Source organism: Euleptes europaea, chromosome 2 (genome assembly GCF_029931775.1).
Source record: "Euleptes europaea isolate rEulEur1 chromosome 2, rEulEur1.hap1, whole genome shotgun sequence".
NCBI lineage: Eukaryota > Metazoa > Chordata > Lepidosauria > Squamata > Sphaerodactylidae > Euleptes > Euleptes europaea.
Window position 1 is genome coordinate 93,782,895 of NC_079313.1, and position 27,721 is coordinate 93,810,615.

Consider the following 27,721-nt stretch of genomic DNA (forward strand, 5'->3'; position numbering starts at 1 on the left):
TTTACCCTGCCTCCCCATGTCTCTATGCCCTTCCCACAAGCACCCCATTCTTGACCCCATCTTCCTGTCCCAAGGGAGGATCCTGCTGCATTCTGTGCACAAGCAAAACTGGCAGGTGCCTTCACATGACTGTGGGTGAAGCAAGGAGCATTTGTTTACAATCTTGGGGGGACTCCAGGCCACACAGATTGTAATCTTATCATCAACGGCTCAGAGGTAGCTGCCTCAGCTCTCCCCAGCCGGCACCCATAATCTCTACCTCCCCCTCCTGACCTGAGAGCTGTGATATAGGGTTGCCAACCTTCAGATGGGGCCTGGAGATCTCTTGGAATTACAATTCATTGCCAGACAACAGAGACTAGTTCTAAAAGAAAAATGGCTGCTTCAGATGGTAGACCACATGGCATTATATATCATACTAACCCCCACCCCCTCCCAGCCTCCACCCCCAAATTCTCTACTCAGGCTGGCAACCCTCGATTCGGAGGGGAAATCACTGCCTCCCAGGTAAGGCTGAAGCACTGTAGTCACCACAGCACCCTCCTCTGAATGTTTCGTAGGAGAAGGGTTTCTCTGGCATTACACTCAGGCCTCCTACTGGTGTTGGCTGAGATTACTATAGCGACCACAACCCCTCAGCCTCTCCCTAGAGACAAATGTCCAACAGGTTGAAGTGTCCCTCCTTTCAGCCCCATGGGGAGGGAGGTATACTAGGCAAGCACACCACAATGAAATTTCTAGTTGCCATGGTGGCCAGGATTTTCTCAAGCCCTGAAGATGTGACAATTTATTTTCAAGGCATTTCATCAAAATCACATGGTTTAGGTGCTAGTTTCTTCCTGCTTCTTGTGTTATGTTTATCATGACATGGAACTATTTTTGCATGTCATAATAAGGACATTTGGGGTATGTGTGGAGGGGGGAACAGGATATGAGAACTTCCATTCCGCATACTTTTAAGGCAAAGATTGCTCCATAGCAAGAAAGCTAAAGCAGAAAGCTACTACAAAGCACACAATTATTTGATGGGATGCATTTCCACATGATGTTGTGATGGTCAGTAGCATGAATGGCTCTTAAAGTATGATCAGTGTGCAGAAGATAGCTCTGTTATCAGCTAATAGCCATGCCAACAGCCAAAAATGCATCCTCAGTTTTCAGAGACTATGCTGCGGCAAAAGAACACAAAGTATGTGCCTCTACATTGCCATATTTTACTCCTTCCAACCCCCCCCCCCTGAGCCATGTGGACAACGATAACTAGTAGAGAGAATTTTGAGATAGGACAGTCAATGGGTTGACCCATCATTGCAACTATTGTAAGCTGTTGCTCAGTGGGGAAAAAAGTGACTTAACGTATTCTCTTTATCCTGCATAGATGAACATTTACTGGCACGCACCTCCTTTTAGTACAACGACTCTCCCCCCTCAATAGAAATGCCACAAAAACAAACAAATAAGCAGCTAACACAGGGACATGTGTCACCGGGGAAGGGTTGTTTGCCCGTCCTTTGTTACATGCCTATTTTCTAATTTTCAACTGACATTTTTCTTAGTGAAATAAATGAATTGACTCCAGCAGAGGCCTATTCGGATTAAACTGCTGTCACTGCCTCACACAGTTAACAAATGGCTGCCTGCATCCGGCGGCACGGCAGGATGCATTCCAATTGGAGTGGGGAGGAGGCTGAGAGTAAACGGCAAGGTGCTCATCAGGAAAGCTGCTTAGCAAAGCAGGAGCCCAGACTCAGAGGGAAACAAAATGCTTAATAAAAGTTTAAAAGGGTCGTTTAATCCTGGAGATAAAAATCCAGGCTCTTGTTTCTTAGCTGGTGCAAGCTGGCCTAGATCATTGGAGCACTGTTGATTTATAGTAGCTGAGAATCTGGCCTGACAGGTACAGGGTTTCGTTTGTGCAGTGCAACAGAAAGGGAAAGAAGGAAATGACAGGAATATAGAACCATCTGAGTGGCAGTGATGGAAGGTGATTCCAGAAGCCATCCTGGCACGGAGGCAGGGTTAATTAAGCATAAAATATTAACAGCAGATGTTTTCCAACAAAATGTCACTTACATCATGTTGGCCCTAAGAAAAGAATTATGGCTTTGCATCAAAAGGGCTAGGAAGCTATATTCAAACAGGCAGGAAGAACTTGGTGGGATGATTCCATCTCAGGCTGCATAGGGGGAATGATTATTTGCAAGGGCGCCATGTCAAACTTTTGTTACATGCTGAAAATGCATCAGAGAACCGGGAAGGCTTTAAGAGGGGAATGGACATGTTCATGGAGGATAGGGCTATCCACGGGTACTAGTCAAAATGAATATTAGTCATGATGCATACATATTCTCTCCAGTATCAGAGGAGCATGCCTGTTATATTAGGTGCTGTGGAACACAGGCAGGATGCTGCTGCAGTTGTCTTGTTTGGGGGCTTCCTAGAGGCAACTGGTTGGCCACTGTGTGAACAGACTGCTGGACCTGATGGGCCTTGGTCTGATCCGGCAGGGCTTTTCTTATGTTCTTAGGAAGTTCTCTCCCTTGCACATTAGCTTTCACTGCACAGCAGATTGTGACACAGGAGAACTTCCAAGCAAAGTTTCCTCCGTATGACCTGCATTTAGAAGTGGACAAATATTCCCATGCGAGAATTCTATCAGCATATGTAACTTCCGGCAATACATGACCCCTCAGGGTTATATGTATTATTTTAAAATATTTCTATTTTACCTAGTTTAAGACCACAAGGAGGCTAACAATGCATAGTTAAGACATAGTTAAGAAACCCAATAATAACACAAAGCAAATCAACAGAAATAAACAATTGCATAAAACAGAGACCAATAAAAAAGGAGAGAGCTGCAACAATAGACTTGTTCAAAAAATTCCTAAAAAGCATCACTTTAACTTGGAACTGAAGCATGGACCAAGGTGATTTTCCAGTCTTGGCATTACTGATGAAAAGACCCTGCCTCTTGGGGCAATTAACGGCACTTTTATTTATTTGAAAAATTTATATGATACTTATATATGCTCAAAGGACCTACAAAGCCAAAGACACGTGGAACAAAACTTTTGAGGAAGATCTTGATATGCACAGCAGCTCTAATAGGATTAAGTGGTTCTTGGAGTATTCTGGACCCTGACACTTTGGATTTTAAAGGTTAAACTGAACACTTTAAATTGTGCCCTAAAACAAACTTGCAGTCAGTGTATAAAACTGGCATGCAGCTAACCTCAGTCAACAATCTAACTACTGCATTATGAGCCAGCTGTAATTTCTGGATGCTATCCAAAGGCAACCTCATGCAAAGCACTTTAGTGTAGTCTTACTCTGGATATAACTAAGGCGTGAATGATAAAAATATACAGAATCCCCCTCCCCAACCTGACACATTTGATGCCTCTTATATAATCTCTTGCAACACAAGGAGTAATTGTTTTGGGGTGTTTCGACATATACCACCATCCTCCATATTTAGGGTTTCACTAAACAGACATCAGAGTTAGTTAGTTATAGCCCAATCCTGAAAGGGGGGGCAGAGCAGCACCACCGCAGCACAAGGGGGCCTAATGGCAGCTCCTCCCCCATGAATACCCCAGGAACGCCCCCCCCCCCATGCTGGTGCGGGCTTTCCCTTCCAAGAAAACCCTGCTGGCATGGCTGTGCTGATGGGGGGGGGGGGATGGCGGTGCCCGGCTGCCAATGTATTTGTCCTCACACTGGAAGAGGTGCCACCTTATTCCATGATAAGGTGGCACCTACACCAGCATGGGGTCATGCTGGCTCCTAAGGAGCTTTGCCCCCCTTCAGGAATGGGCTCTTAGACATAGGTGGGCAGGGGGGATGAAACAAGGTATTGAAAAGATCCAAATAATTCCAACATAATGAAAGTTCTCACATATAGTACTCCCTTTCTAAACGTAGCATTAAGATAGGGAGATGTTATTTAGTATTTTTTTTATTTACACGTCCAGAAAAATTTAGCTAAAGGAAAAAAATGTAGCAATACGGTATCAGAATCAGTGAGGTTTAGAGTCCAAACATGTGGGGAAAATAAGTATACTTTACCAGAACTCAGCAGCAGTTGATAGGGAGAATAAAACCATGGGGTGGTCTATTTATGCCATTTCAGAAATAGCATACAGATTTTGTTCTTTCATGACCCATGAAATTGTATGGGAATGTGAGCAGAAAGCCATGTTACAATTTGGTACCAGGTTCAAAGAAATGGTACTTGGACTCTCCTTATGTCTCACAGGAAGGAATTAACCCTAAAGACCCCCAATACTATCCTAGGGTAATTACACTATAAACAATAATCCTTAATGCAAGTTAATACTCTTACACTGAATTTAAGCTATTATGAAATACATCTAATTTTACAATTATGACATACTGGTGTAATGCATTTTACAAATCTAACCATGCAATCTTTAAAGGGGGAAGGGGCGAAGCACCATAGGAGCTGGTGTAACCCCGTGCTGGCGTCTGTGCCACCTTGCACCATAAGTGGCACGGACGCCAGTGTGGGGGGCACTTATGTCGGTGAGTGATGCAGCTGCGCGGGCCTCAGCTGTGTCGGTGCTGCCATGTGGGCAGCAAAATCCCAGAAGCGAGTGCTCGCACTGGCATGGGGGCAGGGGGCGTTCCTGGGGCTTTCCCAGTGGCAGAGCTGACATTAGTCAGCTCCAAAACCCCTTTCAGCCCAGGAACACCCCTCAATGCTGCAGTCTTGCTATGCCAACAAAATAGCTGGCAAGTTTCATGGGGGGTTTGTGCAAAGGTATTTTAAATTCTTTTTTCTGGCCGGGAAGCCTCTCAGGAGGTGGCATGGCTGCGCCATCACCGGCCGCCAACTATCTACCCCCTCCTTCAGGAATGGGCTGCCCGGCTGCAATCCTAAAGAGACTTTCCTGGGAATAAGCTCCAATGAATACATAGGGATTACCTCTGAATATGCATGTTTAGCATTGCTGTCTAAAAGGGTTAGCTTGAGTCCTGCGTATCACAATGTTAATAATCTTATTTTTTATTATTTATTAACAATAATAAACAAAATAATAATAAAACAAAAAAGGGATGAGAGTCAGTTGTAGGCTTTATTACACAAATAGTGCATGTAGGCTTATATATTCATCCCATAATTGCCTATTAAGATTAATAGTTTAAAAGCCACAATGCATGGAATTGTACTTAGTTTTCCATTCAACGAAAGACGCAATGGCCTTTATATGAAATGCTAAAATTGATGTTCAGCTCACATAAACACTGAAATGCAGCCATATCAACTCACTGCTCAGCAATTATGTACTGCTCCTCCAGTGGCGTACATTCCACACCAGCCACATGCACATTGTGGGTAATCTCAGAGAAATCCAAGCCCAGGTTAACACCACGAATTGTCACTTGTGTTCCTCCTTCTGGCGGACCTGACACCGTTAAAATCTGAGGAAAGAAGCAAATTATAATGTTTAAAATAGGAATAAGGCCTACTAAAAAATCTGAAAATGTCATGGGGTGGGGTGTATGAATAATCTGTAGATAGTTGACGATTTTTGTAATATGTAATATGTTTCCATGATTCAGGGGGAGGGGAACCCGACAGTGTTCTGAGGCACCACTGTACTATCTAGAAATAGGTATCTTTGTCCTGCTTCATAGGAGAAGTGTAGCAAGATCAAATTCATTACTCTTATATGGAAAGCCAGGATAATGCAGTTGTAATATAGCCTTGCCAAGTAAACAGTTCTAGCCTCAGGGTCTCAACAAAATAAGCAGCACATTTGCATCCACGGTTTGTCCATGAAGACTGTTTATAAAGTGATGTCACATTTCTCTAAGAATCAGTTGAACCTCCATGGTAAAACCACAGAGTTTTCCAGTCATTCCTATTTTAAAATATTTTATTTTACTTCATTTCTACTCTGAAGTGGTTTACATCATTCTCCTCTCCTCCATTGTATCCTCACAATAACCCTGTGGGGTAGGTTAGGCTGAGGGGGTATGGCTGGCCCCAGGTCACCCATTGAGCTTCCATAATAGAGTGGGGATTTGAACTTGGGTCTCTGAGATTACCCACAACACTCTAACCACGAAAAAATACTGGCTCTCCTAGAATGGACGGATGCCATTTCTTGGTTTCCCCTTGAAGTGACACCACACCAGTGCTTATGGCTATTTCTTTACACTATTTTTCTCTCGCCAGCTGCAGGAGCAGCCATGGGAAACAGGAGCCAGAGGTGGGGGGAGAGGATCCCCTGGCCCATAGGGATCCTGGGAACACTAAGGTAAAGGGCAAGGTGGGTGGGAAACCAAGAGGAAGACAAGGATGTTGCCTGCTCAAGGCCCCAAGGAGGTTTGTAGGAGGTTCCAGTCATGTCTCCTCCATCAACCAACTTGAGTGCCTATCAACAGCAAAATGGTGCCACTTACAGACATGGTAGTAGTTGTTATTGCACACTCAACGGTTGCAGAACAATATACTTTTGTAAATGAACAACCTCTTCCCCTCCCCCCAGAAACTCCCCTCCATCATGAGGACTGACTAAGCATCCTCTGTTCTCCATGAGGCATGGAACAATGAACACAGTTAAGCACCAGTTGGGGAGGGGAGGGAGAAAAATAGGGTAGGGTAATGACAAACTGGCTTGCATGAGCCCCTAAATAATCTGGAAGGGGGGATTAGGACTGGGTGATGTACGTTTTGAGCTGTCAGTTTCCCACCCCTATTCCCTGCCCCCTTCTAGTCTAGGATGTTATACATTTTAAGAAGACTAACTACTTTAATGGTAAAAGTGTTTGATTCTAACTAATATCAGACAGCAAGCACTTCTTCTAGTCCTAAATGAATTGCATTCCTATCCCAAGGCCTTTTTAAATTTTAAAGAGACATGCCACTAACAGCTTTCTGAAGTTAAATCACGATGGGTAGCTGTGTTAGTCTGCCTGTAGCAGTAGAAAAGAGCAAGAGACCAGTAGCACCTTAAAGACTAAAAAAAAAATCTGTCAGGGTATGAGCTTTCGTGAGCTGACTCATGAAAGCTCAATACCCTGTCAAATATTTTGTTAGTCTTTAAGGTGTTACTGGACTCTTGCTCTTTTCTACAGCTTTCTGAAGTGGGCCAGGAGATGTTCTCTATATAACATGGGGGGCTAATAATACCTGTTTCCTCTACTGTACTTTATGGCTCAGGTTTGAACCTCAGCATCCAGAGATATAAAACAATGGGGCTATAGCACTAAACTAGGGTTACCAACCTCCAGGTACTAGCTGGAGATCTCCTGCTATTACAACTGATCTCCAGTCGAAAGAGATCAGTTCACCTGGAGAAAATGGCTGCTTTGGCAATTGGACTCTATGGCATTGAAGTCCCTCCCCTCCCCAAACCTCATCCTCCTCAGGCTCTACCCCAAAAACCTCCCACCGGTGGCAAAGAGGGGCCTGAAAATCCTACACTAAACTGCTAAGGTTCAGGAATAGGCTGGCAGCAGTCTTATGCTATGGGTGGCATGTCCTTATTGTTTATTCTTGTCACAATTTCTTGTGAGTCCTCAGCTTGTATTGGAAAGGATACAAAATTAGCTTTTAAAAATTTAAGGGAAATAAAACAGTTTGATAATAAAGTGGGGAATCGCAAAACCACAACCGATATAAGGGACACAGAAAAACATTTGTCCAAAGATAAACAAGGAGCACCATGGGAAGGATTAGTCCCTGTTTAATGAGGTACTATGCAAAGACACCTGGAAGCGAAGCATTAATTGGACAGACTATGCAATGAAGTGTGAGCTGGTCAAGACAGCAGCAGTACTTTCAGGTACTATTAATGTGAAAACCTGCCAGTCTGAACATACTCTTTGAACATTATAGGAGCAGAAATAACTTAATGGCCTGGCGACTGTGCAAAGTTAGCTGGCTGTAGGTCAGTGCAAAGGAAACAGTGGGAAAGGAAGTCTCCCCACATTTCACTGCAATATTCTGATGATAAAAAAGTATCTACATATGATACAACTTAAGGAGAGCTAACGAAATCAGAGTTGTCACCCCAAACCCCAAATATAAGAGAGCATAAGAACATAAGAAAGGCCCTGCTGGATCAGACCAAGGCCCATCAAATCCAGCAGTCTGCTCACACAGTGGCCAACCACTGTGTGAGCCTCTAGGAAGCCCCCAAACAAGACGAGTGCAGCAGCACCATCCTGCCCGTGTTCCACCGCACCCAAAATAATAGGCATGCTCCTCTGATACTAGGGAGAACAGGTATGCAGCATGACCACCGCACACAAAATAATAGGCGTGCTCCTCTGATACTAGAGAGAACAGGTATGCAGCATGACCAGCATCCATTCCAACTAATAGCCATGAATACCCCTTTCCTCCATGAACATGTCCACTCCTCTCTTAAAGTCCTCCAAGCTGGCAGCCATCACCACATCCTGCGGCAGGGAGTTCCACAATTTAACTTGTGTGAAGAAATACTTCCTTTTATCTGTTTTGAATCTCTCACCCTCCAGCAGAAGTGCCATCTTAAGCAAAGTTACACCCATCAACTTCAATCACCTTAAGATGATGTAACCCTGCTTAGGATGACACTGCAAACCACCAAAATACTAAAAAGATAAAAATAAAATCCAGTTCTTCAATTGCCTTCTAGTTCCGAACATCTTATTCTTTTCAATTGTCTCTATCATTCTACGATATAATTTCATATTCAGATTTCCTCCCACATCCACAGAAGTGATAAAGTTATTTTATTATGAAGGGAAAACTGAGATTCTCACATTTTCAACATTCAAGGTTTTGAAAAACACATAAAAAAACCTGAAAAGACTCTCACGCAAATGGCAGGAATTGGCACCATTTCCCACTTCCCCAGCACACAGGAGATTTTGTAACAAGCACGTGGTAAATTAGCAACAGGGCAGATTTTGAGGTTTGTCCAATGCATGGTAGCTGGAATTTCATTATAAGTGAGATTTCTTTGAGTAAAACAGTCATGTGGCAATCCTATTACACTTTACACGGTATTTGTAAAAGTCTTTGCGGATGCAAAGTGATCTGAATTCAATCCTGCAGACAAAATGTTCTGGAATAATCTAAAGCAGAAAAATATACTGTGCTATGGGTACATATCACAGCACACGTTTTATAAACGCCCACTGTGAGCGCATGTACTGTTATAGGTTGCCATTCATCTCTTTAGATTAGTATTGCATTAATTTGTCATCAGTTTTTTTCCTGTGAAAATTATCATGGTGAGATTTTGGAAACAATGAAAAACTGGTTTTTTCATGCATTTCAGTTTTTTCATGCATTTTCCATGCCTGTTTCATGCATATTCAACCGATTACTCCCCCAGAAAGTTCTCCATCTGCACTCAGATACTTATTCAGATGTGCATGTGAATGTCGATTTCATTATTTTGCATTACATTACTTTCAGTCAGATGGATACTTGAATGCACAACTCAGTGGGAGGGAACATTGGCCCAATTTTCTCCTCAAAAAGGATGTGCGTTCCTTTTCCTCAGGCACCTGACCGTTTATGAACTACTTTGTAAAGGGGTGAACATATTGCTAGAAAGGACAGGTTTATTTTCATGGAGTTGAATATTTGTACAAAACATCCCCCTCCATTTTAGCTTAATATTATTTTAGATGACTCATGCATGATTCTCATGTGTTCATCTACATGTCAGGAGGTCAGTAATGGCAAATTCAAAAGAATGTATTTGCTTAGTGAATGGAGTTTGCCTTCAAGATCACTAAGTGATCCCTTTTAGCTCAGTACCTGGGAGAGTCTTAGGCAGTGTTGGCAGCACCACGGGATACTTTGTGCCCATTGGGTACACACTGAATGAAGTATCTTTGCCTTTTGTTTTGCGTTCTTTCCATACTCCCACATTTAATGAACATTTTAACTTATTTTTGCCCAAACTGAGAAACTCTGAAGTAATGAGGCTGTGTGTAGGGGTCCATGCTGTGTGTGTTAATAAATAATGAACTCACCACCTTTATTTATACTGTAAAAACGCAATCATACAACCCACAACCAAGACAGACTCACACATGCACACATACAAAGCAAGGAAGACAGAGCCCAATGAAGACATGAGTCTTTCTCTCATATGCACACCATCAATGTACACGGCACCTTAAAGAGTGGTATACATAAAAAAGAGATGTCCCTGCCCCAAGAATGTCACAATCTAAATTTCAGCTACTGAGGAGACAATGAAGGGAGAGAAAAGAAGGGAGGACTTGATTAAGCAAATTCTTCCTACAAGCTCTCAACAAACAAACTGTGACGGCAAAAGCCTAGGTTAAATTTTGTGGTGCTTTATATAGCCAAGTGATATAATTTGGCCCCATTCCAGTAGGCTGTCATTCCAATATGACTTTAAACACAATAATCCAACAGCTGTACCAATTGCCAGCTGTTTCTTGTGCAGATGTCACACACCAGATGTGTGAGTTAAATCCACATCAATGGGAAATTAATACACAAGGAGCCAGCACAAATATATCCATAGACGGAGTTCAGGGCACATCCGACACTCCTTTTTATCTTTCATTAGCATCATCTTGCTCTTCATCTTGCATGTTTCAAGTGGGCTCTAAACACAGGGAACCAAACCACTCTGTCAAACTTGGTAGACTGGCTAGTGTACTGTAATCATTCCAAGCCCGGTATACAAATTTCATCTTCCTGCCATGTGAATCATGGCCAGTCATCTTCCGGTCATGGGAGGCAGCCTCTGTGCCTGCCATGGCAGAACACGAGAAAGCTGGTGGGAGGTAACAGTTGGATGTTAGTTGTGGAAACCTACACTCCAAGAGTGGGATTGGGCTTCCTTTTTATAGACTTTCATAAAAGCTAGTCACTTTAAAAGGCTTGACACTTACTCTGGAGAACTTCATTAAGCTCCACTTTGGACAGGCTTTGCATGCTAAATACCACATTTTATTAGGGAGCAAAGCATTCACACCTCCTTAAATGTCTTTTTGAAATATTAAAAAGAGAGTTTACTTCATGCACTGCCTATTTATCCTACACTTCTGCCATAACCACTTCACAGTCTCCAAAAGGGTAGCCACTCCATCCAGTTCCACAGGATAGGATCAATAAGAAGCTTGAACTCAGAAATCGGCATTATCCATCACCAGAACATTTTTTTTCTTGCCATCAAGTAACAGCTGACTTATGGAGACCCAGTGGGATTTTCAAGGCAAGAGATGTTCAGAGGTGGTTTGCCATAGCCCACCTCTGCTTCACGGCCCTGGTATTCCTTGGTGGTCTCTCGTCCCTTATAGACCAGGGCCGGCCCTGCTTAGCTTCTGAGATCTGACCTTGGCTATCCAGGTCAGGGCCACCAGAACATACAGTAACATTTTTTGGCTCTATCCGTGGTTTGTGGTGTAAGCTGGGAAAACCAGACCCTTTGGTTGTATGCTTTCCAAAAAATATGGGTCAGTTCCCAAGATTAGTTTAGCAACAATTTTTAACACTTTGAACACACCTCAGCTTTGGTTGCTGGGCACAGTGACCCCTAATGAGAACATGCTTGGACACATGTCAGTATAGCTGTTCATCATGACTTGAAAAAAAAGCCTCAGGATAAAAGTTGAGCTCATGAGTTGCAACCTTTATGCATGCTGGTAACAAGACTGGTGATCAAATAGTCAGAAAACCAGCTTTGGAACACCACCTTAAATAAAATCAGAAAATAACATTTGTTTTATAAGTTTAACAACAAGAAGAACAAAAGAAGCTGATACCCTTGAATTTAAGTGCTGACATCTCTACTAACATCTCAACTTCAAACACTTCAAGGGAAAACTGTTTTCTTTCATAACAGACATTTTCTTGTGAAATATAGGATGACTTGCGTGAAAACGTTGTTTTAAATGAACTACCAACCTTTTATTTTATAAGCTGTTATTCATAAAGAAAAGTAATTGTTATTTGGTAAGTTATTCATAGTGCAAGATTTCTTTATCTAATCCCTGACCTACAATATTTTGACTCTTGGCTAGTAACTTGCCTTCTGACGTTGTCATTCAACAATTGCTTGTTGGTCACATCTGAGGATACAGTGCCCACTCAGCACATTCAGAGTGATCTTCCATTATCACTAAGGAACCAACCCACAGTGCATCTGGAACTGGGTTCATCCAGGTGTTTCTTTGTTAAAAATTCACCCCTGCCTGGACTGAGGGCCAGTGTGGTGTAGAGGTTAAGAGCGGTGGTTTGGAGCAGTGGACTCTGATCTGGAGAACCGGGTTGCATTCCCCACTCCTCCACATGAGTGGCAGAGGCTAATCTAGTGAACTGGATTTGTTTCCCCACTCCTACACATGAAGCCAGCTGGTGACCTTGGGCTAGTCAGACTCTCTCAGCCCCACCTACCTCACAGGGTGTCTGTTGTGGGGAGGGGAAGGGAAGGTGATTGTAAGCCGGTTTGATTCTTTCTTAAGTGGTGGAGAAACCAACTCTTCTTCTCCTTCTCCTCCTCCCGGTGCCAGGTGGATACACTAAACGTGTATCCTCTAATAAATCCTTCTGCTCCATATGCCCCTCCTACATAGACTGTGCCAGGACATTCTTCTACCCAGTTAGTTCTCACTCAATACTGTCTCTTAATTTAATCTGCCCCATCAGTTTCCTGCTGCCATCCAAATCACAGCAGACCCCAATTCTTTCTCACTTCTGGTCCGCTCCTATTTCATTTGAACCTCTATAGCCTCATGATTTAATGCTGAAAACCTTTCCAAAATAAAGTGAACCATGCTGGTGCCATTCTAGATGGGGCTGCTACCATTGTGTTCTAAAAATAATTGTTCGTTCTCTTGCCTTTGCCTCAATTCCCATTTCCTCCTGAGCTCTCAGTCCTGGGATTAAAAGCTTTGATTTGTTGACTGTGTAGTGTCTGTTACATTCCCACTTTCTGTAACTCACACTCTGTAGTGCGTCTTGTATCATTTACCTTTACCAAGCATCATGTGTCTCAAAAGACACTATACAACAATCAAATTGCATTATATTATACTGAGCGCCGAAGGTCTGCTGTTGCTAATGTTTACAAATCACCCAAACACAATGGTTCATGGTTCTTGACAGTTATTTCCTTTACAACTGTGTGTTATTTTTAAAAATGCATTTGCGGCAGCATTTGCATGACAAGCTGAGCTGCATTGCCCCTCCCCTGTAAAGCCCTCTGCTTGCCATTCTCTGAGATGCCATTAACATTTCTTACCTAACTTGAGTCAACAGAAACTGACTACAGTGTCAAACAAGGCAGTAATGCCTTTCCATTTTCCAAATGTTCTGACCTGGAAAATACCCAAACCAGACTTCCCATTCGACCTAGATTTTAGTGGCCATTAATTGAACAGTTTTGAAGGAACTGTGTCACAATGCAGCCCCAGGGTTAGAACAGATGCATTCAATTAATTACAGCTGGGGAAATTCAGTCATAATCACAGAAGGCAGCTAAAAATTAAAGGGTATGGCTACAGAGACCCCTGCACATAGAAATGGACCAGGCCAACAGCCCAAGAAAACTAGGTTTGTAGCATCCATTCCATATCTGTAAAAAAAGAAAAAAAGTGGAGTTTTTTGACCCTGTTCTTCTGTAGATTTATACTATCCCTGGTTATGCAGACTAAGCCCATCTCTATGCTTATACCAGCATCCCAAGATACCAGCCATCCTTGAGGGCCAGGAAGGTTGTGCTGGCCCTGCTCCCGAGTCTCTGATATGCAGAAATGTGTCAGAAGAAGCTTCTCCTGGAATGAAGATAAGTGTTGAAAAAAGCCACAGCTCCTAAATGTCTGAATGTTGATTTGCTTTGGGAGAGAGGTGTCCATTTGGGTAGGAGGTTAGCCGTGCATCACAATTTACTTATTTGATTTATAGCTGGCCCCTCCCAGGCAACACCAGACTCGGGTATATCACAACATATTACAACACATTAAGACATACATTTTTGGTTAAAAAAATTCCAACATCTTAAAAGTTTTGAATGGCACCCTGAATCATTCCAGTGGTGGGTGCCAGCCAAGTAGGATAGAAACAATCCCAGTGAAGAGGGATCAAGGTTAAGGTAAACATGATTGATAGTATAACTAGGAAGCATTAGGAAGGAGAGAAAAGGATGGGAAGGGTGGGAGGAAGGCCAGCTAAGATGGAAGCCGTTGCTGTCCTCAACCATAGCTATATGATGATAATTTATCATCACTATTTCATTTTGAGGCCTTGATCAAACACAGCATGTGTGTAACAACTGGAGCTGCTTGCACACTTTTCATTTTTTTACTTAGGGTTGCAAGTTCGTGTCTGGCAATCAGTCACAGCTTTGGGGGCAGGGACATGAAATGTTGTCTTCTGTACAATGACATCACTTAAGAGAAAACTCAGAAGTGATGTTGGGAAGCTAGAAATGCTGTGATAAACCCGGAAGTGATGTTGCCACGCTTTCCCCCCTCCCACCGCTGCTCAAAGTTGCTGTGGACAACGAGGGCTGCTGGCAGGAGGCCTCCCACCATAGCGAGAGGCCTGGCAGCCCTATAGGTACTCATAGCCCCCTTTAAAAAAACATACTTCATTTAATCCTGCCACTTGGCAGGTAAGCGCAAGGGAGGATGAATCCAGACTTCTGCTCCTGTTCCTGAACAGCTGATCAGTGGGGTTCCTATTTTTTTAAAGGTAATATACACACAGCTCTGCTATTCGATTGGCTGGAAGAATAACAAGCACAGTTGCCATTTGCTCACACAATTCCCCATCCAGCCAGGAATATACATGCAGAAGACTGCTTCAGTATATCCAGTCTCCAGCTAGAAATGGATGTTAAGGTGCAGGATGTTTAATAATCTTTATCCCATCCCTTCTTACAACAAACCTGGAGAAAAGGGTTTTTAAAAAGATAATTTTGTACTGCTCTAACTCATGTTACCATTCAAAAAAGGAAATTAGCTTCTTGTGAGTTCTAATCCCAAATCTACTAGTGTGTCACTGTGCTCTAGCTGTCTCAAGTATCTGAAGTGCTTGACAATCACTGGATGAAAGCAGCTATACAAGGAAAAGTATTAGATTACCATTATGAAGGTGCCACTCAGGAGCAAGTACCTATGGGGACAAGTATATATAATATCAAACCCCATAGCCACAAATAATAGGGTTCTATTCTATTGCATCCCTAATAATGTACACATATATTTAACCATTTCTTATTTGAGACACATGAAGATGGGAACCCGGAAAGGAAAAACTGTGTTATTTTCCTGCATAAATGGTGTAGGCCCAGTGTGGTATAGTGGTTAGAGTGTCAGACTAGGATCTGGGAGCTCTCTGGGTGACGTTGGGCCAGTCACACACTTTAAGCCTAGCCTACCTCACAGGGCAGATGTGAGGATAAAATGGAAGTGAAGAGAACAACGTAAGCCACTGTGGGACCCCAGCAATGATAAAATGATGCAAAAAAAGTAAATAAATTGAAAAATAAAAATGTCCTATGACCCACTGCAGTCTTTAATGGCTCAATCCTATGGCCTGCTAGCCAACACAAAAAATGGATAGCACTGAGGACTAACTTGCCCATGTAACCTTGCAAGGCACAACGTTCTGACAGAGCAAAACAGGACAGAAAGTTGCGCTAATGTGACATCTCAGGACAATACAATTACACTGTACCCAAGCCCTTGCAAAAGGCACACTGCAATCACAGCCCTGGAGCGCTAATCCAAAAACATCAATGCCAAATGCCCAATCAAGGCCCGCAGGCCAAGCAGCATCTCCCACCCCACGAAGCACAGACCAACACATGCAAGCCGATGCTGCACTGCAAAGGAACAGACATCATCTCACTGCTGTTCACTGTGGGGAATTCACTGTGTGTCATACTCTGGAACCTACATTCTGACAATGTGTTTGGAATGAGTTATAATTGATTCCCAAGGCTTGAGAATCAGGGGAGACAAATGTGGAAACATAAATTACAAAAAAGAAACAAGCCCATCAAGTCCTTCAGGATACGCTAGCTTGGATATAGTAATGCCAAATCTGACAAAGGAAAAGGAAGAACCTTTGTCTTCCAAGGGCAGCCCCAAAATGCAAAGGAGTCACCTATTTCCCATTTGATTTTTCATTTTGATTGTTATACTTGTAGCTGGCTACATCCCGATGGATAAGCCCAGCAGGAGCTCAGCACATCCACAGTGCTAGTTCATCAGCCTGGCATGATCACTCCTTGTCTCCTTCTTAGCTGATAGTACATTCCAAACCTAATTGTTATCTCAGCAGAGCAATTCCATTATTCAGCCTGACACTGCTCTCTCTCACTCTCTCTCTCTCACTCTCTCTCCCCCACCCCCAGTCTCTGGTAGCTGTTTGTTGCAGTGATGTTATATTAATGAACCCTAAAAATAAATGAATAGATCAGAGCGCCTCTTGTTCACAAGGAAGCTGGTTTTTTAAAATTCATTTCATCACTGAGGTTGCAGGCAACATGGGAACGATTTATGCTGTCATGAGGAACACATGGCAGATCCCAGTGACAGGTTGTTTGAATACAGAAGATTTTATGTTAACATGTACACTCTTATTGATTTTTTCTTTTCGGTCAGTGAGTAAGGATTCCCCTAAACCTCCACTCCTTGGAGGCTCATTACAATTTTAAACGTTTACCTCCTCTATTGAACGGTTTAAAGTTTTCATGAAAAACCTTCTTCTGACAAAATTTCCCCTTTCACCCGTTTCCCAGAATATTAATAATGGAATCCTTTGCATGTTCAAGAGTGGTTAGATCTAGCCAGGGTTCCCATTAAGTAAGGCCCTGAACAAATTAACCCATGATTTCTGATCCTGGGTTAAGAAAGAATCCTGGTTTGCTCTGTGTCCAAAGATTGCTACAGGCATAATAATTAACTGCAATTAGACCTAATGGGAAGAATTTATATTCCAGTGTACAGAGAATGTGGACAGGGACCTTGTGATCCTGTGACTTTCTCTCTGTTGCTCTCTGGGAATATAACATTGGAGTAGAGCCCATCCTACCATTTCACTGAGTAAAGTTTATTTATTTATTCAAAATATATATATACCCCCCCCATTCATTTTGACTCATGTTCAAAGTTTTCCTCCAGTCTAAGGAGTCTTTCTCCAACTCAAGTAGCTCTTCTGTTGGAGGAAGGCTACTTATTATTTATTTACAGTGCAGTATCAATGAAGCTACGTCGCCTCAATGTTCCCTAATCTGTGGAAGTGTAAAATTGGGTGATTCCTAATTTTGTTGGCCTTTGTTTTAAACATCTACTCTGTATGGTCAGTTTCTGTTTTATCTGTTTTATCTGGCATATTAGCCGCAAATAAAATTTATTTACAAAATTTACACCCTACCTTTCTGTCCTCACCAGGGCCACCAAGGCAGCTAACAATTTCTTTAAAAAGTATTAAAACCCTTAAAGCCAAACAAAAATAACATTAAAACATTAAAAAACAACAACCATAGGGCAGGAAGGCAGACTCACAGAGGGAACATGAGACAAAACAAAGAAATCTTCACTCACTGGCAGAAGACAGCAACTGAAGGGGGCAGGGAGAGAGTTCCAGAGTCATGGTGCCATGACCGAGAAGGCCCTCTCCTAAGTTGCCACCAGCCTAATCTTGGAAAACAGGAACCAGAAACAGGGCCTCAGAAGATAGCTGTAGAAGTCAGGTATTATTCGTAAGGGAGTAGGTGCTCCTTCAGGTATGTTGGTCCAAGCCATAAAGGGCTTTAAAGGTCAACACCAACTCTCTCAATTGTGTCTAGAAACAGACATGGAGCCAGTGTAGATGGTTGAAGACTGGAGTGATATGGTCCCTACTATCCACACCAGTAAGTAACCTGGCTGCAGCATTCTGCACCAGCTGAAGTTTCTGAACACTTTTCAAGGGTAGACTAATGTAGAGCACATTGCAGTAATCTAATCTTGATCTAACCAGGGCATGAACCACAGTAGCCAGATCTTTTCTACCCAGGAAAGGCTGCATAAGGCTAACTAGTCCAAGCTGGAAAAAGGCACTCCTGGCCACAGCTGCCACCTGCTTAATCAGCTGCAGGCCTGGGTCCAAGATCACCCCCAGTCTATGGACCTGTTGTTCAATGGGAATGCAACCCCATCCAAAATGAGTGACACTTCAAGTCCAGGTCACACCTTTTGCTCACCAGTAGTACTTCCATCTTGTGGGAATTAAGCTTCAGTTTATTAGGTTGCATCCACTCCAAAACTTCCTCCAGGTACCAGTTAAGAGTTTCTACAGCCTTCTGAGATTGACTAGAAGCATGAGACAGAGCTGAGTGTCATAGCATATTGGTGACAACCCAGCCTAAATGTCCAGATGACCTCACCCAGCAGTTTTATGTAGATGTTGAAAAGTGTAGGGAACAAGATGGAGCCTTTGCAGAACATCACCAGCCAAAGGACAAGGGGCTGAGCAGCAATTCCTCAGCAACTCCTTCTGAAACCTACTTTTCTGGTAGGACTGGAATCATAGCAAAATGGTGTTTCCCCGTCCTTGCCTACAAAGATGGTCCAAAGGGATACCATGATTGATGGTACTAAAAGCACTGAGAGGTCCAGGAAAGGATGGTTGGATCCATCTCGTTTGCACTGATCCACAGAAGCAACCCACTGAGTTCAATGGTATGTACTCCCATGAACTTAAGTTGCCTTAAGTTGCAATTCTGCACATAGTTAGGCTGCTTAAAACTGATTGAAAACAATGGAATTAAGCAGTCCTGTTGCATGCAGGTAGGGTTGCCTGGTCCTACCTGGCCTCTGATTTCAGACTTGTAATCCATGAGAGCACATGGTGCAAATCTGTCACTTCCAGTTTTACCCTGGAAGTGCAAGCATTGCGCAGGGACACTAGTGGTTCCTTCCAAAAACTCTATGGAAACCATAGAGTATTTTTTTTTGGGGGGGGGGAGTGCCAGAATCATACCACACATGTGGTTTGCCCCCCCTCAGCTGGCCTACTTCCACCCACCAGCCAGCTGAGGGATGGCGGGCAGTCCGGTGAATTGGTGGGCAATTGCCCATGATCACTGTGCAGTTGGGAACCCTATATGCAGGTCTGCAGCTTTACATCACATTTTACTACAATAAGAGGGAGCTGTAGTAAAATCTTCTAAGCACAGTTCAAAATCATCAGATTCACTAACCCAGTTGCAGAAACATGCTAGGCTATCTTCATTATTCAAATGCCACTGGTAACATCACAGTACCTGATAATGACTGGGTTGGGAACAACTGTTTCTTTCTTGTAATGCTCACCTCAGCCATGCACCTCAATTGAGGTGGGCTGTATTTCTCCTGAACATTCTTCTTTGGCTTTGATAACAATCTGAGCTGCTGTGCCTCCTCTTCCTTCCTTCCCTGAATGCTGCAATGGCAATTTTTCAAGCACTTGAAATCCTGGGAAACAAACTCTTCCTATGGCACCTGAGCACTACATATCCCTAGGGCTCATTGAACCTAGGATGCATGCTTAGTGTCCCAGGCTCAAGGAGCTTTAGGACATGCAATTTCCTGGGTGACCTATGTCCATGGGAGGCGCAGATGAGTTTGGACCTATGTCCAATTTCCTGGGTGACCTATGTCTGGGAGGCGCAGATGAGTTTAAATGACAGCCCGCCCCCCTTCAGCGGGCTCCGCTGGAGAGGCGCGGGCTGTCCTTTAAACTCATCTGCGCCTCCCAGCTGGGAGGCTCAGATGAGTTTAAAGGGCAGCCCGCCCCCCTTCAGCGGGCTCCGCTGAAGGGGGGCGGGCTGCCCTTTAAACTCATTTGTGCCTCCCGGCCGGGAGGCGCAGATGAGTTTAAATGACAGCCCGCCCCCCTTCAGCGGGCTCCGCTGGAGAGGCGCGGGCTGTCATTTAAACTCATCTGCGCCTCCCAGCTGGGAGGCTCAGATGAGTTTAAAGGGCAGCCCGCCCCCCTTCAGCGGGCTCCCCTGAAGGGGGGCTGAATTTGCCGAATTTATTCGCGAACTCCCGAACTCGCTGAATTCGGCCCCCCCGGTTGCCCGCCAGTTTTGAGTTCGGATCCGTCTGAACAGAAAATCACCGAATCAGGGGAAATTCGGTTGATTTTCAGTTCGGACCGAACCGAATTGACAGCCCTACTTTCACGTAAGTCTGGGAGAAGGGAAAGGCAGTGTATGGGAGGTGGCTAAAGGATTTATTGGTGGGGAATGCCATCCAGAACCCATCATATTTTCACTGAAGTCATCCACTGCATGATTTTCAGAACTGGGATGCAGAAAAAAAAGCAAGCTGTTTTCTAATGGCTTTTGGAAAATAGTTCTGTTTGCCAAATCCAGTTCCAAATCAAGTTGAGGGAAGTCTGTTCATCAGTGGTATCCACCACTCACAGTCAGTTTGGGGGCTCCAGGTCATTCTTTTTAGCCTATGGGCACTTTTTCAGAGATGACAAATCACAAACCTCTGAGTTCTGTCCTTTTCTTCTGAACAAACCTAACTAAAGACAGCAATATTCCACAGCACATATTTGCTCAAAGTCACCATGAATGCCTTAAGGATGAAGGCATGGGGACAACTGGGCCGATTATTTTCTGCCCCCTCCCCTTGCTTAGCTCAAGGAAGGGAAGTGAAATCTCTGATTTCTGAAAATGTTACATCTGTCTGAACAGTTTAGTGGGAATAGAAGATTGTTTGAAAGATACTTTGCTCCTGGTGACTTGCAAACCCTCAGCCCTTTGCAAACAACGCAGACAACTCTCTGAGAAGAGCAGCATTAAAATGCTGAGAAGGCAAGTTTGTTTATTTATAGAAAGGCTATAGGCATTGATTAAAAATAAAAATGGAAACAAAACCCCTTGGGGTGAAAAAAAATCCACTGAGCCCATCACATTGGCAGAGTGGGTGGGTCTCAGTGTCACACAGAATCAAGCTGAAAGAGCGAAGTCGTGCTTGGTTTCTAGTGGCAGTGGAAGCGCTGTGAACAATTCAGTATTGGGCAGAAAGCCAGCACAATGTCTGAGCTTTACTTAAATTCTACTGAAAACTAAGGCCATTGCTATCAAAGCATCAGAAACCTAGTGAATAGAGGATGCTTGAATTAGTAAAACACACTTTCATACTTGTTTACATTTTACAGTGCCATGGTACAATGGAAAAATCCTGGATTATTAGTCCCAGGAGACCTAGAGGGGAAGATTAAAAAAAAATTTTTTTTACATAATTGCTGACAAATGCAGCATATATATCCATGATGTTAAACTATTTTCAATGGGCTGAGTGGTGTCCATGTTTGCCAAACTGTTTTGCCATGGTTGAAAAACCACTGGTCACCAGCGCTCGTGCTACAATGGGCCAGCCTACGAGTCCTATGAGCTTAGAGTGTCCTTGAATTAGATCAACATGCTAATGGACAATCCAACAGGATTTTCTTCGTGCATTAAAGGAGGCAACAAAACTAAAGCACGTGGAGAAAATGTCCATACCCATCCTTGTTAAGCAATCTGTTATGAGTAGCTGCAAACGTAATAAGAGACAGCAGCTTTGCACTGTGTTTTGCGGTTCTTAAGATCAAAGCATGTTTAGTTGCATATGTTATGCACCCATACTAGGATTTTAGAACATGTACTAGGATTTGTGGTACATTAAAAGGGTAGCCAGGACAAGTACAATAAGTGTTTCACTAACTAGCAGGCATAAAACAAAGATTAAGACCCCTTTGTTTATGAGACTGACAAATATCTGAGCTTAGCAGTACCAGCCATAAACTCCTAAATCACCAGTTGTAGCTTGCACATGAGCTCCTTGATCTCAAAGCCAAATCTGGCTCAAGGGAAACTTCATCAGAATGATATTCACACCCAAAGCATTTTCAAAAGAACATTCAAACCATTCCATTATTTTGAGCACCTCCCCCATTTTGAATTCCTTGCCCATGTGTCACATACACATGACCACATTTGGGTTTTTCCCTCTTGCAGTGACAAAATACTTATCCTGCTGGATGGATTGCAACCACAAACTGAAAATACCACTGATAGGTTTCTGTGTGCTAAGTGGTAGCTGTGCATCTTCTAAACTTTAGCTTGGATCCAACAGAGTGTTACAATGGATGGACAGATTTTTATCAGTGGAATGCAACTTTTTTGCCTACCCCGTCCTGCTTCACCCATCCCATCTGTTTATAAAAGGGGCATTTCTTGTAGGAAAGCAAAATACTGAGCTACTAACAGCGCATTCCTGACATGCGCCGGCGGTGGGGACCAAAGACCTTTGGAGGCCGGCAATGGCCTGCACCGGCAAAGGGCTCACAGCGCCGGCGTCTGGGCAGCACAAGCCGGCGTTTGTGGCCCCAGTGCCGGCGTGCAGGGCCGGACACTGGATGCCGGACATTGCCATGGCAGCGCCAGGCCTGGACGCTGCCGGAGCCTGCCGGGGGCGTCCAAACGCCAGCAAAGGCTGCGGCAGTGTCCTGGGAGGCGTTCCCGGGGTGTCACAGTGTCGCAGGAGGTGTTCCCAGGGTGTTACGGCACTGGCAGGGGCCGGAGCCACCATTAGGCGGCCACCTGAGCCATTACGGCTTGGGAACACCCCCATTCCCCCCGGCTGAGATATGCCACCTTTTAGGTGGCATATCTCCCATGCAACCCTATGCGGGTTGCACGGTTTTTTGGCGCCGGGTGGAGGTTTCGGCCCGGCTGAGCCTTCCTTAGGAGGCAGCGCCGCTGTGTTGCCTCCTATGCCCAGCGCAGGCATTCCGGTCAGGAATGCGCTGATAGTAACTTTAAAACTAAAATAATGGAGCTCGCAAAGAGGGCGAAGAATGATTCTTAGGAACTTAATGGAAAGTGTAGAGAAGTATTAGAGAACGGAAGCTTCTGTTCCAATTCCCTTTTGACCCATTAACCTCCCGAGTAGTTATCAGGCAGCTGATCAGCCAGCGCCGTGTAGAATAGGCCAAAAAAGTAATATCTTGCATTACTCACTGACAATTCCACTGCCCAGTATTCTTTGCAGCAGGTACTGTGTAACATCCTATTAATCCTTCCCACATGTTTGTGTAAAGTCTCAGTTACTCAAAGCTTGACCAACTCTCTTGCTTCTTTGGCTTTTAAGGTTTTGATTAGGAAGGGCCTGTCTATCAATCAAAGAATACCACAATAAATGTGAGGGATGTTATAAAAGGACTTATACATGCTGGATAGAAAAGCACAAGGGGGACCCACGAGAACTTGTAGAAGCGCCCATCCCATTCCCCCCACCTTTTTCTTCCCCTCTCTCCCTACTTTTCTGTCTCTCCCTCCCCCATGCCTTTCACTTTTGCTCTTTTTGCCTCTACCCTATCACTCTTTCTGCTCCTACATCCATCACTATCTCTCTCTTTCGTTTTTCTCCTACACGCCATCACTACTTCTCTCTCTCTCTTTCTGCCTCCCATCATTCTTCTTCTCAGTTTCTGCCTCTACCCCCAACCCAACACACACACTCTCTCTCTTTCTTCCTCTTCCCGTTAGCTTCCTTCTCCCCCGCCCATCTCGTCACTGACAGACATGCTATTGCTTCTCCCTCCCCAATCGCCGCTGTCATCTCCAGGGATGCTGGGGCTCCCTGCCACCCCCACCCCTGTCATTGGCATCGGATCTGATGCGGCTCCTGGTTTCCAGTGCTGGGCCTGCCAAGGCTTCATCCTCATAATTGCTGCTGCCATCACCGGGGCTGCTGTGGCTCCTGGCCACCCTCCTAATCAGCGCCAAGCCTAGCACAGCTTCCATCACCGGGCCTGCCACAGATTCTCCCTCCCAATCACTGCTTCTTCTGGCCACACACCCCTATCCTTGCTGCCTGGAGGAGGTAGGTACATTGTCTGCACATATGTAGACAACACTTTTGATTTGGGGCAGATTTAAATCCCTCAATGTATTTTAAAATTATTTTTATTTTATTTTTCTGAGCACCTGGAGGGGTCCCCCAAGTTGTTGTTTTTTGGTGGGGAAATATCCTTTCCGTTATTGTGGGCAGATTTAGCTATCCACATATGAACCCACATGTGGCTATTAGACATACAGATTAAACTCAGGCCCTCACATGACAGGTTAATTGGGTACCTCTAACAAAATTGGCTGCCACAGGGGCTACCTCTGTAGGGAACTTTTGCTACTGAAGTATCTGTGGATTCTAGTAAAGCCTCCATCAGCAGCATTTTTCCGCTTGTTGGCTGTGACCCAGCAACATCTGCATTTGCAACCAGTTAAGTGTGTTTCCATTGCAAGAGGGAATGATTACAAAAAAACCTAATAAAATTAACAATTTGTTTGGTAAATTGGCTGTAACCAAGGCTGCATTTGTATTAAGATTCTGCTGTTGCTGTATCTGTGAATTCCCATGAAATTACTGGCCAGAAGCCCATTTCCTGCCTATAAATTACAACCCTTCTTCCCTACCCACCTCCTACTTACCAATTAGCAAACCATAGGAGAATCTCTTTCCCATCTCTCTCTTACTCTGTGTACCAACTGTGTACCAACTTCTCCTCTGTCTCTCTCTTTGGCATCTCTTTTTCTCTTTACCAGTATCACTCACATTTATCTCTCTCTCTCTCTCCACCTACCTCCTTCCTAATATATGTACCTTTTGTGGCAAGGGTTGCTGCAAGAAGCTAATATTTAGTCTAGCTCTCTACTGTGTGATCTATTTAGCTAGAAGCTTCTCTGACCTGAAGTTAAATAAGTTTGATCTTTGATACAAGCTGAATTTGATTGGATGAGCACAGCCAAGAGGGTGGTGGCAGTACCCCGTTACAAACAAGGGGTTCCAAGGAATGATAGGTGTTCAGCTCCAGGCTCTGTTGGATGAAACTGATTTTTTATATCCATTTTAATCTGGTTTCTGGCCCAGTTTTGAAACAGAAACTTACTTGGGTGCCCTGACCAATGCCTATCATTAGTAAAAATGTATGTGAAATGTGCCTCTGTTGAGATTTCTCGTACTCCCATCAGCTTTCAGTACCATCAACCACATTCTAGTCTCATCTGACAGGCTGGCACAGGAATCAGGGGCACCATGCTCTGGGCTTATCTGTCAAATCTGTTCCAGAAGATGATACTGGAAGACAATTACTCTGCACCATCGTTCTTGTCCTTTGGGGTTCCACAAGGATTTGTTTTGTCCTACTTGCTATTTAACATCTACTTGAAACTGCTGGAAGAAGTCATCAAGAAATTCTGGAGTACAGTGCTAACAGCATGTGGATAACACCCCGCTCTGTTACTGATTTTCATCTGACTCAAGTGAGATGGCAGAAGTTCCTAACAAGCACGATAACAAGTTGGATATGAATCGATAAACTGCAGCTCGGTCCAGATAAGACTGTGTTACTGATGACAGGAAGACTGTTATGATAGGGTTGCACTTGAAGAAGCAGTTTTGCAGCTTAGGAATTGCTATTAGATCTGGATTCAAGACACAGGCTCAAGTCTTCTCTGTGACACATGGCACCTTTGCCCAGTATCAGAAGCCTAGATAATACGGCTAGAGTTGAAAAGCAGTGTCTAGATGATCAGAAGTTTTAAGGGACAGATGAGAGTAAGATGCCTGAGCAAGCAATCCATGAAGTTTCCTTATACTAAGTTAGACCACTAGTCCATCAAGGTCAGTATCCTCTACTCAGACTGGCAATGGCTCTCCAGGGACTCAGGTCTTTCACATCTACTACTTATCCTTTTAACTGGAGATGGTGGAAGTTGAATCTGGGACCTTAAGCATGTCAAGCAGATGCTCTACCACTGATCCACGGACCCCTCTCCAAGCTGCAAGGGACACAAATGAGCAGACAGGGTAAGAAGTCTGAATGAGCAGATCAGCCTGAAAGAGCCAGAGGCAAGAATTCATGGCATACAGAGCAGAGTTCCCTTAGGAATCAGGCGGGTGAATGGAATCACTAAGGTCAATCTGGGACAGGTCCTCAAAGAAGCTTGCAAGCCCAGGTTTTATAAAGTTTGAGACTCTGTGATTGGATTCATAAATCTTCTGTGGGAACCCAGTTCTGGTCTTTCCTCGAGTAGAGGGATTTGGCCATAGTTATTCATTCTCTGATCACATCCAGATTAAACAATCATGATGTGCTTTACGTACTCACTTGACAAGGCATATTATTCCAGAAATCCTTTACAGTAGATGATGTTTGTACATTGAGAAGCTATGCCCTTGCTCAAAAAACAAACTCTATGCTGGAGATTATTAGGAAAGTGACTGAAAATAAAACAGCCAATATTATAATGTCCCTGGATGGTGCAGCCTCATTTAGAAAAAGAAGAAGAGTTGGTTTTTATATGCCGACTTTCTCTACCACTTAAGGAAGAATCAAACTGGCTTACAATCGCCTTGCCTTCCTCTCCCCACAGCAGACACCTTATGGGATAGGTGGGGCTGAGAGAGTTCAGAGAGAACTGTGACTAGCCCAAGGTCACCCAGCTGGCTTCATGTGGAGGAGTTGGGAATCGAACCCGGTTCTCCAGATCCAAGTCCACCGCTCCAAACCACCGCTCTTAACCACTACACCACACTGCCTCTCCGTGTGCAGTTCTGGTTACCGGATCTTGCAAATAGGGCTGTTGATTCGGTTAGTCCTGAACCGAAAAACCGCCAAATTTCCCCCAATTCGGCGGTTTCCGGTTCAGGACGAACCGAATTCCAAAAAAGGCGGGAAGCAGGGGAGCCGAATTCCCCGACTTCGGGGTGTTCGGCAAATAAATTCAGCAAATTCGGGATTCGGCGCAGCAGCATAACTGTCAGGCTCCCCCCCACGCGCCTTCACGGGGCTTCCCTGAAGGCGCATGGGGGGGGGGAACAGATCTGCGCCTAACAGCTGGGAGGCGCAGATCTGTTTAAAGGGCCCCCCGCACACCTTCAGTGAAGCCCCGTGAAGGCGCGCGGGGGGGCCTTTAAACAGATCTGTGCCTCCCAGCTGGGAGGTGCAGATCTGTTAAAGGGCCCCCTGCGCGCCTTCATGGAAGCCCGTGAAGGCACACGGGGGGGGGGCGAATTTCCCCCCGAAGTCCGGTTCTCGCGCTGAATTTCGCGGATCTGAAGCGAAGGAATTCGGACTTCGGCACGGCCCGAATTTAAAAGATCTGTTTAAAAGGGAAGCCCCGTGAAGGCGTGCGGGGGGCCCTTTAAACAGGAGGTACAGATCTGTTTAAAGGGCCCCCCGTGCACCTTCACGGGGCTTCCCTGAAGGCGCGGGGGGGGGGGGGAACAGATCTGCGCCTAACAGCTGTTAGGCGCAGATATGTTTAAAGGGCCCCCCGCACGCCTTCAGGGAAGCCCCGTGAAGGCGCGCGTGGGGGGCGACAGATCTGCGCCTAACAGCTGTTAGGCGCAGATCTGTTTAAAGGGCCCCCCGCGCACCTTCAGCGAAGCCCCGTGAAGGCGTGCAGGGGGCCCTTTAAACAGGAGGCACAGATCTGTTTAAAGGGCCCCCCGTGCGCCTTCACGGGGCTTCCCTGAAGGCGCGCGGGGGGGGGGAACAGATCTGCGCCTAACAGCTGTTAGGCGCAGATCTGTTTAAAGGGGCCCCCGCGCGCCTTCAGGGAAGCCCCATGAAGGTGCGCGCGGGGGGGGGAACAGATCTGCACCTCCCAGCTGGGAAGCACAGATCTGTGCTTCCCAGCTGGGAGGTGCAGATCTGTTCCCCCCA

General features: G+C 44.6%; 1 protein-coding gene across 1 annotated transcript in view; it reads right to left on the minus strand.

Annotated features, from left to right (window-relative positions):
- The window catches only part of PLXNA2 (plexin A2), a 451,224-nt gene that overhangs the window by 116,169 nt on the left and 307,334 nt on the right, over nt 1-27,721 (minus strand). Inside the window, exon 12 of the mRNA XM_056844100.1 lies at nt 5,297-5,448. Coding sequence (XP_056700078.1) covers nt 5,297-5,448 — 152 coding nt within the window. The remainder of the gene's footprint in view (nt 1-5,296; nt 5,449-27,721) is intronic.